The sequence below is a fragment of the Metopolophium dirhodum genome, chromosome 2, assembly GCF_019925205.1.
Source record: "Metopolophium dirhodum isolate CAU chromosome 2, ASM1992520v1, whole genome shotgun sequence".
NCBI lineage: Eukaryota > Metazoa > Arthropoda > Insecta > Hemiptera > Aphididae > Metopolophium > Metopolophium dirhodum.
This window is the reverse complement of record NC_083561.1, coordinates 28,397,741-28,417,571: the sequence shown is the minus strand read 5'-3', so window position 1 is coordinate 28,417,571 and position 19,831 is coordinate 28,397,741. Positions and strand designations below refer to the sequence as shown.

General features: G+C 31.0%; 1 protein-coding gene across 4 annotated transcripts in view; it reads right to left on the bottom strand.

Annotated features, from left to right (window-relative positions):
- LOC132938258 (aminopeptidase N-like) overlaps positions 1-14,552 on the bottom strand; it is a 29,468-nt gene extending 14,916 nt beyond the window's left edge. Inside the window, exons 1-2 of one of the 4 annotated variants that reach the window (XM_061004988.1) lie at positions 14,116-14,552; positions 3,031-3,124 (exon numbers count right to left, since the gene is read on the bottom strand). In XM_061004988.1, the coding sequence (XP_060860971.1) occupies positions 3,031-3,047 (17 nt within the window). In that variant the 5' untranslated portion in view covers positions 3,048-3,124; positions 14,116-14,552. Of the gene's footprint in view, positions 1-702; positions 1,668-3,030; positions 3,125-3,221; positions 3,391-14,115 lie in introns of those variants that run through there. The other 3 variants (XM_061004987.1, XM_061004990.1, XM_061004989.1) reach the window with 3 other exon arrangements.
- Between the last annotated feature and the right edge of the window lie 5,279 nt (positions 14,553-19,831).

Sequence of the window (19,831 nt, the reverse complement as noted above, 5' to 3'; positions counted from 1 at the left end):
AATTAAAATCGCCATTCTATTTTAGACCCACGAAAAACAATAATAGACCCTATAGTATTTTATATTATGTGTTCCAACGTCGTAAAAAGGCGGCTGGTCTAAATTTATCGGCTCGTTTACTTCAACTTTAAGACCGGCAAATGAACGCGTCTTAACGGGCACTTGGCGCGCGCATTAACTTAATATCGTGGCTTGTTGTTGATCAATTAGGGGCGGGGGACCTCGTAAAAAGATGGGCAAGATTGTTGTTGTTTGACGGGGGTACCTGCGACGTTTAATATTATATTTTTTTATGGGACGATAATAATAATAATAATAATATAAGATCACAGATTCACGCAGCCATATAAAATATTATAATCGACAATAACAACCGCGAGACCGACCGACAAATGAACGTTGAATCGTATTCTGTACAGCACGCTGTGCGTAACACTTTGCTTTATTCGTATTCGTATCATTGTTTGTATGAATATTGTAGTTACGCGTTTCACATATTATTATGCGTTTACGTTATTATCATCATTGTTGGTATGTTTCAGATCGAATAAACTCGAAACCGATGATTGAGTTGGACCGAAGAAAGCAAGAACTAATATAGCAAGAGTGCCTACGTATAAGACGAGTGTATAACCGTATATATAGGTATACAATACACATTATTATTATTATTATTATTATTATTATAATCATCATATTTACCGCATTTTGAAACGCATAACTAAATCGCACGCTGAACACTGTGAATACAAAATAAATCGAATCGAAGCAAAAACCGTTTATAAATGTCACGCTCCGTTACTAGACTGCGTCTAGTCTTGTCTTAAAAAACACACACGCGTGGCGATAATATTATATTAAATGACATTTCGCATTCACGTAGATTGGGACTTTATACTATAATTGTGTCTGATATCCGCACACCTTGACCCATATATCCCGCGTATGTCTCTGGGAGCATCGAATTGTGTTTTTTAGGTACGCTTTATTATTATTATTATTATTATTATCACGTATTATTATTCTTTTTGGTACCTACCTGCCTATAGTGTTATAGAACTATACTGTGCGCTCGCGATTCTCCCCTTCAAAACATTTGCATATAATCGTGTTCCTCGGCTATACGGCGGGGGACAACGACAAACGTTTTCACTATTCTTATTCGTCAAACCCCACGCAGCAGTCATTTTTTATAATATATTATATTTTTTTTTTTGTTTGTAAAATGTGCGCCGTATACCCTTCAAACCGTTGTCGTCCACACGGACTGTGCTCCAAACCCGTTTTTGTGCCAAGGGGTTACCTATTATTTATTCGTTATTCACAGAGAGTTGTGTAAAATAAAATCGATATCGCTCCAGCAGATTTGTTTTGAGGAGCGAGGACAATACGTACCTACAAGTTACAAATGGCCAGTGGCTACACAAAATATAATTATTACTATTACTATTTATATTATTATTATTATTTTTTTTTTTTACTATTATTATTATTACGTGTATAGCAGACACGACGTGTAGTATGCCGTTTTAAATAAAATTATTGTAATTATTCATCTAAGGGTTGTGGGCCACATACGGTGTTATGTATTAATGTATTATTAGCATTCAGTAATACGTGCGTGTTTTGACCGGCCGATGACGCGTATTACAAATTAAAACGAACACTATCATTTTAATTTAAAAAAAGTATATAATATAATATTTTTTAATTCGTGTCTTGAGTAGGTATGTTATATTATATAAAGTAATTAATAATTACCTATTTAAAGAACATGCAGTTCAATCAATTAGTATACTGCAGTTGTTTGTCGTGCTTAGGTCTTATCAAGATAATTATAAAACCTTGTCGCACGTTGACATAATATTATATAATTTAAAATGCATACGTAGTCTATATGTATAACGATTTTTTAGTTTATTCCAAATCAAAACAGCAACCAAATTATAATAGATAATATATAACTTTCAAACGATTTTATACTTTCCGGGTTGTACAAATATAGACTAAGGGATAAACTAGACATTATAATAATAATGCACCAACGTTAAGAACTAATGCGTAATAACTTAAGTGTAGAAAATAGGTACTACGCAAAATAATATTGTTGCCATCAAAATACATAATATATTATTAAGATCAGAAGGAAACAGTCACGGTTCAGATTATATGAAGAGGATTATTTATTTTAAATTATACACTAAGTCACTAAGCAAGTCTTTGATATTTTCTTAAAAGGGTTGTTATGAATAATTTTGTAAATATTATACATAGCCCGGATATAATGTTATGTTATACCTACATCAAAAAGGAAAGCTATTCTTTTTTTAGAGCACGTTGTATTCATATTTAAATAAATCGTATTACATGAACATACAATGTATTTTTAATATTATTACTAAAATTGGGAAATTTCTAAATCTATAAACATAATATACGATCGTATCCAAAATCAAAACTTGTACGTATAGTAATATTTTAACCTGGAAATCAAAATAATATTATAAAATATAGTACGTAAACGTAATAAGTAAATGTTTGTGAGATATTAACAAAAAGTAATATAAATTATTGTTATTTTAACAAACAATTACAACTGTATCAAATCCAAAATGTCAAAGGTATATGTGTAAATATTAAAAATAAATTCTAATGTGCGGTTAGTGAATATTGCTCCCTCGTCGTGTTTATGCATATTTATGGTATACCAGCTATAGCCATATTAGATATACTTGTAAGTATATAAATTGTTTGATATTATAACAAACGGATTGTAAATATTTTTAATTAAAAAAAAGAAAAAATAGTGAGAATGAATCACGTGATAGTTTTAATGTAGGTACAGACTACAGATATTATGTACTTAATGTATTAGTAATTTAATTGCGGCATGCACGAGAGCGTGCCAAACAAATACAATTTTAATATATTATAATATATTATGGCAGATACTTTGTTTATTTTTTTTGGTTTATGCGATTACATGCATAAACATGCATACAGTACAAACAAACAAACAACAATTATTACTTGAACTTGTATTTCATTTGAACTTAGTTGATTGATTTACGGGGCAGCGCGGTGATCTTGAGCGAATGTCTTACGTGACATTCAGCGAGAACCTCTGTATTCGTTGTAAACATAAAGTAAAATCAATGAACCGAACATGAAAAATGTAACAACAAATTAATAATAATAAAAAAAAAAAAAACAGAACAAACCGCAATTTTGTCGTACACAAATTAATAACAACAACAACAATAAATAATTAAAATTATTTTAAAATTATTATTATTATTTATAAGTTTAATAAAAACGATCAAGGCATAATATTAGTTTTTGAACAGATGCGAGACGACAAAATGATCAAGCAACGTGTCTAGTTCGAATGCACACAAACTCTGTCTCTGTGCGTGCAAAATATTAATAGTACCCCCACTGAAATGATTCAAAACACGTGTACAACGTATAAGGTTTCGTGCATATTAAATATCACGTGTAAAACAATATATATCAAAAAATATTGTGTTTTTCACAACAATACGCTCATTGTTTTCGATTTTCGGTTTAGGAGACGACTATACTACCAGCATGGCGATTCCGCTCGGCGTCGGTGGTTTTTCGGTTTACCACACAGGTTGTTGATGAAGATGGTTCATATTGAGATACAACTTCCGACAGCATAAACAACAACTACTATTGTCTACCGGCGAGAATTAAATATTTGGCATACATCACGGTGCGATGTACATTGTATATTATATGTAATATACTAATATGCATATTAAGAACCACGTAAGTAAATTAAACTATGTCCCTGATACGATGCCTAATTCTATGCCTAATATATAAGGAAGTACGTATAAACTATAAGGTATACCTAAATGTGTAGTATGAATTAATCAAAACTGAAAAACGTAAAATTTAAATTTAAAAAATCTATCTTGTTTGATTTTTCACATTATAATTAGATATATTTGAAATAATAAATGTAAACATCAATCAACGACGTAATTATAATATAGTTTGGTAAATTCGTAAATAATAATAGTCCAATACATTCGTTACTTGAAATAAAATATGGTTCATATATGTGGTAGGTCATAATAATTTATAGATGCATATTATAATAGTATTGTATAATCGTAAATATTATGTATTTACCTGTTTACCATGAGCTGTGCCTACAAAAATTAATTGCATTAAGTTGCTCAATATCGGTTTAAACTGATTTTCTATGGTAAGATTTTTAGTGAAAAAATATGAGCAATTTATGCATAAAATGATAAAATAAATGTCTTCTCGGACAGACTTCATGGTATGTGGTATGTGTAGTTTATAGTATAATATTAGTTTTATAATAATAAAATAATTGTTCTTTTAAAATTTAAATTTATCTCTTCGATATAAAGCTAATGATATGCTTCAGAACTAAAATTAAAATCAAATTATATTTTTGTGAAATTACGATGGTAAAATGAAATAGCTGTAAGTAAATAAATTGATAAATACTATAAGTTTTGATAATTATAGTAATAATTGGATGACATTAATTAAAAATAATTTATTTACGCTTAAATTGTATCCGTTAATATAACAATAATTGTTAAAATATATAAAATAAAAAAACAATTATATATTAAAAAAAAAAAATAATTAAAAAAATCCAAACTGTTGATTGAGGAAATTCAAATTGACGATGTAGATTAAGATGTAATAATATTATTGTGTAATATTTTCTAAATTGTTACTTAGAATTAACCAATTCAAATTCACTTGAAGTAATTTAACTTTGATGACTATATGTTTTAATTGCGTGAACGTTACGTGTTAAAACGGAACGGTTCATTTAGATTTTATTCATTGATTGTCTTCAATGAAAAGAATTGACTGGCCTTACCCTTCCTATAATATAAACACATATCACACAATTATTAATTAATAGTAAATTAAACTATAATGTACTACTATTCGTTAACACGGAAACTGATAAAATTAGTAATCGATCCATAATCCATATTACTATTAATTATTATATTATTTTGTCACTGTACTTCGTCAGTGCAATATAGTAGGTAGTTGGTACCTACTCATATTATTCAAAATATCTAGAAATCCGAAATGATGTTATTACATAAAATACAAATTATTAATTATTAAATAAAGCTACTATTTTGAATATAAATTCATTTTTTAAAAAAGGTTCAAGTTTCTAAAAATCGAAACAAAAAAATTTTTTTCAATCGCTAAAAACTAAAACATAATTTAAAATCTATACACAATATCTTCAATCGTCTTCAACGCTATTAATTATAACATAATATTTATTTATATATTATATTGACATTTCACCAAAGAGTTATTCGGTATAGTACCTATAGTATCTTACTTTTTGTTTAGATTTTAGCTAAAAAAATATACTCATCATCTTTTGTTTTAATTAATAACTATACAAATTACCGAGTGTGATAAAAATTAACTGCAAAATGTAATGTACTCTAACTATATTGTAATACATTTTGTTCTTATTAAAATTAAAATTTCGATTTAAAATATATAGATAATTAACAATAATCATAATTATTTAATTTAAAATAGTTTTATTAGAATAAAATAAAAGTTATTACAAATTGTTCGATAGCTACATTGATAGTTTATTTGTTACACTCTGCAGTATGTGTATATAAAACAAAAACTTCTAAATTCCTTATCCAAACTTGCCTCCCAGTATTTTTCCTTCGAAAAGTTAATCGATGTTTTATCGAAAAAAATGTGTGTGATAAATTTGTTTTTTTATAATAGACGATAAAATGATAAATATATACTAAATTACCAATACACTGAGATAAATGTGATTTGAAATGTTGAGATTAAAGTGATTTCGCAAAACGTGTGGTTTGACAAACCAAGAGCGCAAATGCCAAGAGCGGCGCTAGGACAAATGATAATACAATAGGTGGGTATTGACAACTTTTTTTGATTACAAACAACATTTAATAGGGTTCATTTAGGAGCGGAAACCGCTTACAATGACCTTATACGTTTGGATAATGCTTTAAATTAAGTTGCTACTTACAGCATGTAAGCTAAAAGACGTCAACGGATTTGACATATTATTTTTTAACAATCAACTCAGTGGCATTGTTATCATAGGGCCAAGCGGGGCAGTGCCTATGAGACCCAGATTTCAAGGGCTCCACAATATTACATGTATATTCGTGAATTATCCACTGTATCTAGTTGTACATATACTTTCATCGAAATTGTTTTTTTTTTCAAAATTACTATTATTTTTTAAAAACTTAAAAAGGTAGGTATAATATAATATATAATAATACATAATAATACATAATAATTAATATGTAAACATAATACCATCGTAAAACGACTGACCAAAACAACGTTACCATTATTAAGCATGATTGAACGGACTACTACGGACCGAACGAATGAACTAGTGTTATCGATCTTCAGATGCTTAGTGACTGCAGTAGGCGCTATATTATGTAATATGTATAATATTTTAACTGATTCGACCAGTGTTATAAAACTAGCACGAGCGAATTATTGTAAAATGTCGTAACGAAGAACATGTGTATACTAAAATTGACTACAATAATTACAGTCAATTTTGTTGTACACGAATTGATATTAACAACAATAAATCATAACAATTTTAATAAATATTATTTATTAGTTTGATAAAAAAAAACGACCATCGAGGCGTATTTTCAACAGATGCAGCAATAACAAAATAGCAGTGAAACGTTTGATCAAACGAACACTTGTTGCTATTCACAGACGAATGGCAAAAATAATATTAAGTAAAATCCACATAGGTATTACTATAGCGGCATTGACTATGACTATAGTATTGCTAGTATGCGAAAATGATCGACAATGATGATATTGTTATTAAAATTTATATAAAATTATTGTTTTGACAAAGAACGGACGGGTTTTTATTTGCGGAGGATAAAAAAAAATTGGCACGATCGATCGAGTTTGTAATCCACACGATTTATATGCGGGTATCAACCTATAGCTAGGGAACCTAATATATACGATATCGTAACGCGTGAGAAAATAACTTCAGATACTGCCCGACCGGTGGGCTGCTGCAGATAGTTTAAAAATTAAAAAACGGAACCGATGGCTTTCTAATAAATGATGTGCCGTCGGAGCTATAGCAGCAGCCGCGTGTATCGAGGGCAGTTTTCTCCGAGACTGCGACAACGTCGCCGGCGGAGTGAAAGGACACCGTATAATAATAATAATAATATAATGCCCTACGACGATATACGCGTATATATATTATAATATTATGGCTTGTAAAGGCACTTCTATATATAGGCGTACGAGAGCAGCGTAAAAGTCCGGCTGACGGAGCCGTCGCACATGATATTATAATATTATTATCAACGGGCGAGCCTACACAATACTATACGTCGTGCTGTGGCTGTGTTGCGGCCGTACAACGATATATAATATTATAATTTTATACAGGGACCTTGAAAATTAAGACTAATTGAATCCGCCATTTCGGTATAATTTAAACGGGAAGCCTCGAATTGTATTTAAATGGGACTGACGGAATTATTCAACACCCGTTGGTATTTATATATGTATACGGAATACAATAATATATACATATTATATTATTGTATATACCTAATATATATATATATTTAGGCATATATTATATACGGTGTTGTACCGGAATCCACTGCGCGTTTATGTATCAGACCCATGATTGATAAGGAAACCCAAACGCCTCGAGAATTTATCAACTGTCCTAAAATATGATTAAAGACCGCCGCCGTCGTCGTAGTTAGACGTAGTTGTAGGCATTACCGAATGCTCGCTGCAAGGTGATAATAAACGCGTATTACTCGGTGGTTGCAGTACGCGTATTTCGTCCAAATTGGATTAAAGTATAATGATTATTTAACGCAGTAATATATATAGCAGTATGATAGCGCACTACGACTGTTTCGTATGGTAAAGTATACTTTTACGATTCGCACTGTACGGCCGGAGAACCGTCCGGAATGCCAAGTGCCGAAGGAGCAGATCCCGTCCGAATAATGTAATATCATATTAACGTCTCGGCCACTCTCAGGATGACGAACAAAAACAAATTTCGTTAAAATTTCAAACGAAAATCATAAATCGATGCTTTGCTATATATAATATTATATACACTATAGGTACAGTAAACTATAAAATATAAAGTTTCAGTTAACCATTTTATAATATGTATATCTAACATTTTACTCCGGGTAAAATTAGTTAAAGTTGACATAATATGATATATGATGGCATATTAATTATGATTGCCATATATTATAGGTATACCTATATCATGATATATTATAATATTAAATACATTTCACGTGATGTTTCGCCGTGCACGCTCATCCCAATTTATTTCTTTAATAATATTATAATGACAAATGTACCAATTGTAATTCTAATTTTCGAAACTTTCAAGGACCATAATATTCTTAATTGGGTATTTAGATTTGTATTCCGTCAAAGGAGTGTCCTGCAGCGACACAAACTTCTTTTTTCAGATGAGAATCAGCGTTCTTTACTCTAAGTTGTTAATCAGATGATTTCGAAGTATTTAACTAAATTAAAATTCGAACGAGTAGTTTCTTAGTTGTCTTATTTAAAAAAAATAAGTATTTGATTGTCACAAGATAATGCTTAATTACTAAAAAAAAATGTAATTACTTATAAAATATAGCCTTTAAGTGAACTTAAAAATTCCGAAAGCTGAAATTGTAATAAATAAATTATTAAAGTACAAAAGAAGATTTGTGGTGAATCTGCCTGGGTTAAATCTATATTATAATAATAGCAAGACACCGACACGTGATGATAAATGATATTATTAGTTGCAACTATAAGGATACGAAAATCAGTTTGATTTTAAAATATTTTTTATCATAATAATATATTATACTTTATGTTATACAAATGAACTCACCCCTTTCACATTTTTACTATAAGAATTTACTTAAATTATTTCTGTCTGTACCATTATAACAAAAAATATTTCCCACAATTCAGAGTTTCGTCGTGGTTTGTGTATATTTATTTATTTCATTTGTTCTATTTCTATTATAATATCAACGAGAACAAGTGCATCGACATGCCATTAATGCATTAATTGTTAATGAATATTCTGATTATTGGTCAAGGTAGGTATATACTTCGATTATAATAATATTGTGTTGTGATGAAACCTGCAGAGCCGGTAATGCTAGGGTCATTGGCACATCCTTTCAAAATATTATGCACGTACATTTTGTGAACAATATATCTATTGAAATATTGTTCACATGGTAAAGATGTGAAGACATACTTGCATTGTATGCCTACCGGTACTTCGTGTTTGAGGGTATGCATACAATTTAAATTAAACCGGGAAGAAACATTTTTTATGACGTATGATATTTATTGAAATCTATAAGCGGTGATAGTTTGATACGATTTGTTAGGAAAATAAACATAAATTAGTTGTTGCTCGCGGGTGGTGACTGATGCTATAGAGTTCTGAAAAATTACTTGGATTAATGACTTCAATACAAATTTATTTGCAGTTAATTTACTGTAATAGGTATATTATAATGAAATATATTTCGTAAAATGTATCAACCGTTCTGTATAGTATTTATATTAGAATGATTAAATACATTTTTCAGTCTTCTCTGGTTCAAACTATGCTGTGTTTAATATTATATTACAAGGAAAAATAACTATGAACATAACTATTCGCTCAATTTGTTTTTAAGATAATATTTTATTTTATTTGTATCACGTGGAGATATTATTATACTAAATTATAATAAAATAATACGTAGTCTGAAATATTAATTAATTACGACATACCTACCAAATTGTATTATACATTTTAACATTAAAATAAATTATATTTTGTGCTACTATCAATGAACATACCATAAAAGTTTGTAAACGAAATAGGTATAGTGTAAATATTTTAGATAATTTTGTTTTATTGGTTACTTCTAGATTATCGAATTTCTTTTAAAAACATATTTACCTATCCGTCTAAATGTGTTATAATCACATTCATTTTTGCATATACTCTACGAAAAAAATATTATATGATACGCTATATCAGTGTGTTATTGAGAAAAACAATGTTCATTACAATACATTCACTTCTAATTTTATGTAGTATTAACTAGATTGTGTAATATTAAAATCGTATTATGAAGAAAAGTTTGAATCATAAGAATGATTTTAGTTCTTAAGTAATTATCCATCTAAAAGCCTTAAAATATTTAAAGTTATTGTATAATACTTTGGAGGTTACATTGGTCTTAACCCTTCTCAGGATTTAAACTCATTGTGTATTATAATGCGTGTCAAATAACATGTTTCCTTCCGCTGTGGATTTAGTACCATATAAGTACGCGAAGCTCTATGTATGCTACCGGGTCAAAATATTTGAAATGAATTCTCGCAAATTATATCGGTTATTGTGTTTATAGTTGCCGATAAAAAGGAAGTGTAGGCTACTAGTTTTCCGGCATCCGGTTGTGTTGCATAAAAACAAGAAAAAAAATGAATAAAAAACAAATCAAAGACGATTTATAACAATTGCTGGAAGTACCTACACCAACGTTTTAGTCCCTCATAATATGTATAAGATACTTACCTACATTGTACCTACAGGCTACAACTTATGTTATGTATATCGTATGTAATACTAAGTGTCTCAATACGCGTAAAATATAGCGTCACTATATATTATAGTTATAATGGATACGACTCATATGCCATGAGAATAATTATTGTACATTTTGTACATACTTATCTACTGTTAATTATAATTGTCGTATTACATGCGTGCATACTATATGATAATTAGAAACTCTTTTTAATAAATAAATGCATCATAATTCGCTATACAGTATAGTTGTATATACATTGCGCATTTCGATATGCTATTAAAATGGAATATGTAAACGAAAAGTCTAGTGGTTCTAATTTTTAATATAAGTCTATAATCATTAAGAAGTGATGGTTATTAATTCAGTATCTAATGCGTTTCTATCTATTTTCACGTACTGTGCTGTGATTGGTACAAATATTAATAAACATATTTTGGTAATAATGAAAAGATCACGCTCCGATATAAATATGTAAGTAATTCACATAGTATTTTTAATTTTTATTATTATTTAATAATCACTCATAATTGTATTATTAGTTATTATAGTTATTACTTTTAGGAACTCTAAACATACATCAAAATGGTAACACAATGATAGAGTTATTACTTTACACAGTATACACGCATATAGTCACACAGAAATACAGAATATACTTATTACCTATATTTATATTTTTATTACAATACCGAGCCACATAATATAATAAGCTTACTGTTATTAATAATATATATTAATTGTAAATCAGACATAAGACCATTTACTGTTTACAGTTATTGCAAAGCCATTTTTTTTATGTTAGTTTGACAGAGGATGTCAACACTCAACGCATTATTTGTTTTCTCTCTCTAACCCACGTGGAGTAACCATAGCAAATTTCTGTTTAGCAGCACCAATTGTGTAATGTTAGGTTTAATATTAGAATGAAATAACCTATCATTAAAAATTCAAACTTATACGTTGGCTTTTTTTTTGAAGACATTTCAATTTTTCCTGTAATATATTAGCATTTTTAGATTGTAAAATTTTACATAATAATATGTATAATGTATAATTATATTATATTCACAAAAATAAGCAAAGGATATCCATCTACATAAATCGTGATTGTAACAAACATATCAATCAACTATTAAAGTTTCGCTTGTATAATTTTCTTCGCTACGGTAGTATGTTTCTAAAAAATGATAAAGATTTACGATTATAATCTCTGGGTCACCATTTCTAGCCGTTCTTAAAAGGGTTAGCTTCAAAAATTTAACCAGTCCTTAAAAATATAGGATGTGGCAAATGCACTTATGCACATATGCACCTACGTGTTCCCTCTACCCTTTAAGTGATAACTCTGTTAAAATTTAAATTCAAATTATAGTGGTACAGTCAAATCATCGATGATAAGACAATTTATTGATCAATATTCAGATACAGGACACAAATATAGGTAGATACTTTTTTATCATACTTTTTTTTATAATGATTAATAAATTAATTATTAATTTATACAAACAATTAAACCTACAGGTGTTGCACAAAGCAATATTCTTGTTTATTAAACTGTATAGATAGCAGCAATAGCCAAAATAGGTCTTTTAAACTGAAATTACGAAAAACACCTATTTTTTTACTATTGTTTATTTAGTATTAACAAAACGATTTGGTCTAAAATATTTACATTTTGTAAATATACAGTTAAGGTAATTTTTTTGTGATCGTTTAAGAGTTATTTGTTATTTATATTATATATATATAGCAGTATAATCTATAAGAGAGTGAAAAACATTGGACATTTTGTATTTCATATTTTCGAATATTTACAACATTTTCATACTAATTATCAGCAAAACTAAAGCAGTTCACTACAGATACAAGTAAAAAAAACTATTGTACTGCAGTTTCATCAACCATCATAAACATATAATTTATTATATAAGAATAAAATATTTTGTTTTTATGTATTTTTTTTACGAATTTATTAGGTTTGGAAAATTTTGTTTTTATAAACCCCAATATGATTTAAATTTAATTTTGTTTTATTATTTTTAATAATTCAATTTCAAATAACAAATTCAATTTAATATTTGAATAATCTTTTAAAAAAAAAGTTTTCCAGGTAATGGCCATCTAAAATTACGAACAAATACATTATTTTAATTTGTACAAATGTGTTATTGTTATTCAATATTGTTTATACACAGTATAATAATCTGATAATCCATAAGAATATAAGATGAGAGAACAAAACGGATCCAGGAATCCTATTTGGGGGAGGGGTTTTACACGAGGGACGAGGGTGCATATATATGTAATATATTATATTTCAGTATAACAAAGAATACAAAGAAAATATTACCAAAACATGTAAATAAAAAACCATCTACATTTATTGGACAATATTAGCATATTACAACTTTTATAATATAATCTAAGTACTTCTTAATAATAATAAATCTCGAAATCCAAGCCTTTAAGTAGATGGTTAAGTCCTGCAGTCATCCATGTCCGTGGACTGAGCAGATATTTGGTCATAACATGTAAGTTATAGGTACTCATGTTATATAATAACTAATAAAGCGGAAACTGTGGTGAAATTTGAGGTACGAAAGATTGGAAGGATATGATTATTTTTAATTAAAGCAGTCTAGCATATTATAATCAGTAGGTATAATCGGGATCCTATAATACTGTATTTTTGCAGCGCGTTAAAACTACAGCTACTTCCCCCCCCCCCCCCAAAAAAAAAGTTGCTCGCTATCGCTAATGGTAATTTTTTTAATGTGGCACGCAACTTATAACGCTGTTTAAATTTATTGCGCTAATTTTTTTACTAATAAAGTCAGTTGAGATCCATTTTTTGTTCATAATATGCTCATCCCTATTTTCTTGTATTTTCAGACGGCAAGCTTGATCCACGTATGTCATGATGTATTTTTCGTAAACAACATGTGGTCACTAACGGGATGTGATTATAGTAAGTCGCAAAACATTTAAAAAAAAGTTAATGGTTGTCGTAAATGATAATAATATAGATAAAACAGAAAAATATTTCAAATCTTTTAATAATTTAATACAATATTTGTCATTTGTTATAAATTATAATAACAACTATAAAGGTTGTAGGTATGGAGACAAATGGAAATTGTTGTTATATACGCTAACCGCAAATTTCTAGTGCTCTATATTATAGTGTAGGCTATACATTGCTTGTGTATAATATTATAGTGTAGTGACGTTATGTAAATCGCTATACAATTAAAAAGTATAGCGTCGTTACAATTAGCGCGGTATACTTCCGACTACGGATAATAATAGTGATTTTCTTCGAGATGACTACACCTATACCGCGGTGGTAGACGACAAATCATAAAACATAATACTGTACAATTTATAAGTCGATCGTATAGCTTACCATAGTTGTCGGACGAGAGAAATTCGCGTGTCAGTCGTTTGGCAAAATAATGGATCAGCTATGGGTCATCGCCGTGACGTGACTTGCCGGGAAGATGGACTGCGGCCGACTTTAAGGTACGTCGTATATATATTTTATATATAATATATGTACTATTATCGCAGACTTGATCGACAAAAACGAAAACTTGCGATCCCGTTCAACTGTAGAATTCGATGTGCTCGTGCTGATATGACGGTAACCAATATATGGTTATTATGGTCCCTCGAAACGGCGATGGCGATGGCGTCAGTGTCGTCGTCGTCGTCGTGTGGTACGGTCGAGGATACGGCGCACACTGTCGGCGCGACCAAACTAATCGCGCGGCCGTAGCGGCGGCGGCGACGGCGGTGGTGGCGGTCCCTCCTAAACGCGAAGCCCGTCGTCGGGGCAAGACTACGGACTGAGCGCGGCGCTATTCGCAGTGTCCGGAGAGCTCATCCGCGATAGTGTATAACAATAGAATAATTAATAATTGTACGGTATTATAATTTGTAAATTATTTTATTTATTTATTTTATAATTAGTATGCGTCCACAGCGAGGGCCAGAACAGTTATTTTTCTTTCGATACAACAAAAGTAAAACATAATAGCATATAAGCATATCTTAATATTAAATCTATTTGGCATTTGACATAATATATTAGTATTTAATACTTAATACTTAATGGTACCGTTCAACATTTAAATATTGATTTCAATATAATTATAATAATAATTATTATTATTATGATAATATTATGTATTGTAATTTGAAAAACATGATAACAATTTGACGTACTCACGTACATTATATTATTTCGTCTTTGCGTGAACGGACGACAGAGACGCGTTTCGCGCGATACGTGGTCACATGGATGACGATTCGCTAACACGTTGGCTCGAGGCCACCATATTATACGAGAATATACTCTTCTGAGTAATTCATTTTTCATCTTCAATAGTCGTTTACCACGATATCACACACTACAATGTACTTCTTTGACCGCTATATAGAGGTGCTACACAACACTATACAATATTATATTGTGATGGTCATATCCGGGATTGGTGCTGTACAAAATGTGTGTATAATATCAATTAAAAAAATATTTTCAACGTTTGTACCTACATCATTGTATGCAGAATACAATTGAGACGAATAAATTAAGAGGACGCTACGCATGTGTTGACTCCGTCTAACAAATGTTAAACATTGCAAAAACTGATTTGCGCTGCTAAGAACACTCAGGCAGTTGTAATCCAAGCTAAGCCACAAAATGTTCACACTATAAAGAGGAGAACATTGACCGTGCAACGTCGTTTTTATTTATTCGATATCAGAACTAAAAAAAAAGTTATTCAAGTTTGAAAAACTCAAAAGCGGAGTACCGTCATCTTAAGGGAGTTCTGATACAAGAACACCCAGTTCGGTAAAAAAAAAAATCGTTTTATCTGTCACAACTTGCGATTGCGCGTAATACCTACCAATTTTGATGGACATTGCGGCCGGGACGGTTTTATTGGGTAGGTATTTTTTTCGTCGTCTTCGTATTTGATAACCATAATATTATAATAATATAGTTTATAAAACATCTGAAAATGTATGCAAAAGTTTCGAACGACCTTTGCTGTTCGGTCAGCAAGTAGTTTAATTCAAATGTTTTTCGAGGAATACCTATATATAATAACTATATAATATGAGTAATGCCTACGTGTCAATTCAGCGGTGAGCAGTTATATTATAAAGAATAGAAACGGGTATAACATGCAAGAGGTTGATCTCATAATAAGAACGTAACCGACATTTCGCTTTTAACATAGCGAGCCAGTAGTGGATTTAACGAGGATGTTTTTTGGGAGCTGAAAAACCCGTCGTCGAGCATATTTACTTTTTTTTTAAAACTATTTTTCTCCGAACTTTGGTATTACAAAATATGATCAATACCACTGAACAATTATATTAAAAATATTGTGTTTTTTGTGATCGAAGAAAATACTGTTGTCTGTTTATCATTTATCCTATTATACATAATACATAATATACGATTATACGAAGTGAGTTTATAGTTGCATTAGAAACCGTGGCCAATTAATTTGTATAGACAAGGATTTTATACGCATGCAGCTACAAAGTCAGATTTTTCGAGTGAAATGTTTAAGGTAAAACATATGTAATTGATGTGTTTGAAAACATGCGTAAAATCGGAATATAACATTTAGCACTTTGCAGCTTAAAAACCGCAAACATTTTGCGAAGAATTAAAAGTTCCTCGAATCGGTGATCATCAAACTAAAAGGACTATCTAATAACGCCAGCAAGCGTATTGAACTAACCATATTACCGTTAGACCATAAGTATTATTCAAGAATTAAAATCTTTAAATATTCAAAAGTTATTCCTGCACTTTAAGAATTCATTTCAGCTAAAAAAACATTTGTCTGACACTGAAACTATATTAAATGCTGCAATGTTCTGTGTTAAAAATGTGTATATTTTCCCTGAGGTTATATATAATTAGCCATTATAAGTATACTGTATACCTATAATGGAAAATTATTAACAGTTCACACCCACCATAAAAAAATCTTAGATTCACGCCTGTAGCCAACATTATGCATTAATAAGTTTTCCAGAAAAGTTTTTACTATACAGACATACAGTACACATAATACGGTGAAACTTCCAATTTACGAAGTCTCGTGGGTGACATAAAAATAAATTCGTATTATAGAGAATTTCGTTGAATAGAATTAAATAAATTTGTTTCTAATTCGGTTTGGTCTCGAAAAATATTTCGTTAAACATTGTTAAACGCATAAAACGTTGTTAAGTAAATGGAAGTTCGTTACGGTACCTAAGCAGTGGCGTAATTAGGAATTTTTTTTTGGGGGGGGGATATACGTTTTTAGCAAACATTTATGGTCATTACCAATACTTTGATCAAAATGTTAGCAGTAAAAAAAAAGTTTTGGAGGGATCTATCCCCCTAATCCCCCATCCCTAATTACGCCCCTGTACCTGAGCATCTCATTTATATTATAATTTCCAGGGTATACACAGCCAGGGGTTGAAATGAAAACTAAAACCACGATGGTATCGTATAAGCAGGTACCTATATATTATATAGTGTGTATTTCACCGTTTTACATATATTATATTTAAAAAAATACGTCCGTACATGACCACGTGCCTACACCAGTAGGTACCTATGTACAATATCGTATAGCTGTATAATTGGATTAACGTTTTATATTCAAACAAATTGTAATGTGCGTAGGTACAGGCATATGTATAATAAGTAGGTACCTTGGTATATAACCATAGTAATTATCATTCACCACAAAGCTTCAGCGGGCATATATATATATATATATATATAGGTACATATATATATTAGTCCAACGCATATGATATTATATAACAATGTCGTATTGATCGATTCGATAATGTACATATTATTATGTATATATAAATCGCTCACCTGATATAAAACCTACGTATAATATGGTCTGCAGTGCACGGTATAAGTAGGTACTCTTATTCTTATGCGATTAAAAATTATAACGCATCTATACACGCGCCATCGATACGCATAGGTACCTATTATACTACAATTTAATATTATTATTATTTAATTTGCGGTGCCCGCTGGGGTTGACGAGCGCGTTTGAGAGCATATTAATTGGCGAGAAAACCCATACATCGAGGACTCCGATCAACTGCAGCAAACTCGGTGCGTAAATCGTATATAAATAATGTGCGCCGTACCTGTGCGCGACGGTGGTATAGTTACGCCTATATATTACAATAATAAATCGTATCTGTGCGGATACGACACACTGACACTGGTAAGTGGTAACCATAGGTAATAATATGTAAATAATGATAATAATAACAATATATACACTCGGGTATCAAACCGAGGGAAACCAACGACGCCGGTGCAACCACTCGCGTAGGTAATATATACACATTAATTATGTGTCGCAGTCTCGCCGAGCACAAGATATTTGGGCGACGATAACCGTGTGCGCTTTTCGCGGAACCGTTAACGGTTTTCGGCGGCGGCGGCGGCGTTTATGGACACGGTCATGGACCCGTCGCGGACCGTAAACACCGCTCGTTTATTATTCCGTCGCCATTATTTAATCTCGTCGGTGTATATATTAGTGTGTCGTGAAAATAATCAAAATATTTACTGGCGCGGTGACGACACGCAATATTGATAATAAGTTCCCGCCGTAACGATACAACATAAACGAGCGCGGTTAGAAAAGGGAACGAAAAAACACGCACAAAATAGACACGCGCATAATAAGGTACGTGTAATATATTTCACATTAGGTATCGTCGCACTGGTCGCTGTCGACAATTTGTTTACGTCGTCGTATTATTATACTACGTAGGTATATAATATATATAGATAGCACAAAAGTAAAAATATCATAACAATAATGGCGTGAAATAACCGAAAACTATAATAAAACACCATACACCGTTTCTGCGTGACTACGTCCGTCCTATCATTGGAAACTTAAATAAAATAAGACACGCGTACCTATTTAGGTAATATGCGCTATAATATAAAAAACTTAAGTGGTTTTATGCGTCCTAAAGCTGCGACCTCCGCGGCTCCACTCACACCGTAGTTTCAAAATATGCGCAAGCCGAACGAACGAAGAAGTTTTTTCGGAAAATTTTATTATTTTTGCTTTGGATATTTTCTGGGAAATTTCAAAATCTTCTCCCCTACTATTTGTGTTTGTAATGTACCTACTCTATGATGATTATAAGAATATTGATATTTTACGTGTTTTGTAACGGAGTCGGCCGGTTCGATTTCGGGCTCCAAAACAGGCTCCGCCCATATTATGCGGTCACCCTTGACCATGTACCATGTATATACCTACGACGACGTCTATTTGCTAAACGTGCGGTGCAATACGTCATCATAGTCGTGAGTAATACAGTAATAGTAATGATATATAACCGGGCTGACGAGAGGAAAATGTTTTACTATAGTGGTGGCGACTGCAGCGTGCGGTGTCCCTCGGGAATCGACCAGGTGATCCGTTGTCATCGGATTACGCGATGTATACATTCGCATAATGTGTGAGCACACATTATTGTAACGACCCTCGGTCGAGAACCAACGCGAGTTTATAATTTATATACATCGCACGCCGAGATAATGATCTAGGGGATGGAAGGGTGGGGGGATTGGGGGGGTAGGCCGTAGGGCAAACGGAAACGTACAGAGACCATTATTAACGCATATGATGTGTCTGATCGATCTGCGAGAAGAATATATCGCTTTATTGATATATATTATTATTTATTATTATTATTATTTGACATCGTTATACACGTAGTACGCGATGATACCACAGACTATATGAAATATAGTGATACATAATGTTATATAGGTATACATTTATTTATTGCGATTTTCGGCTCATCCACAATAATAATATGGTCTCGCATCACATGGCTTACTCGTTACCCGAATGTTTGGCATCGCGACATATTAATATGACATCGGTATAATATTATAATATTATTATCATAATAATTGCCGCCTTTGACCGGCATTTCTTCATCGAAACGTTCGAGTAACTAACAATTTTAATGACGGTCGTAATGCAATAATTGTTAGATAATCAATAATAATGGATAAATAATATGGATAACTA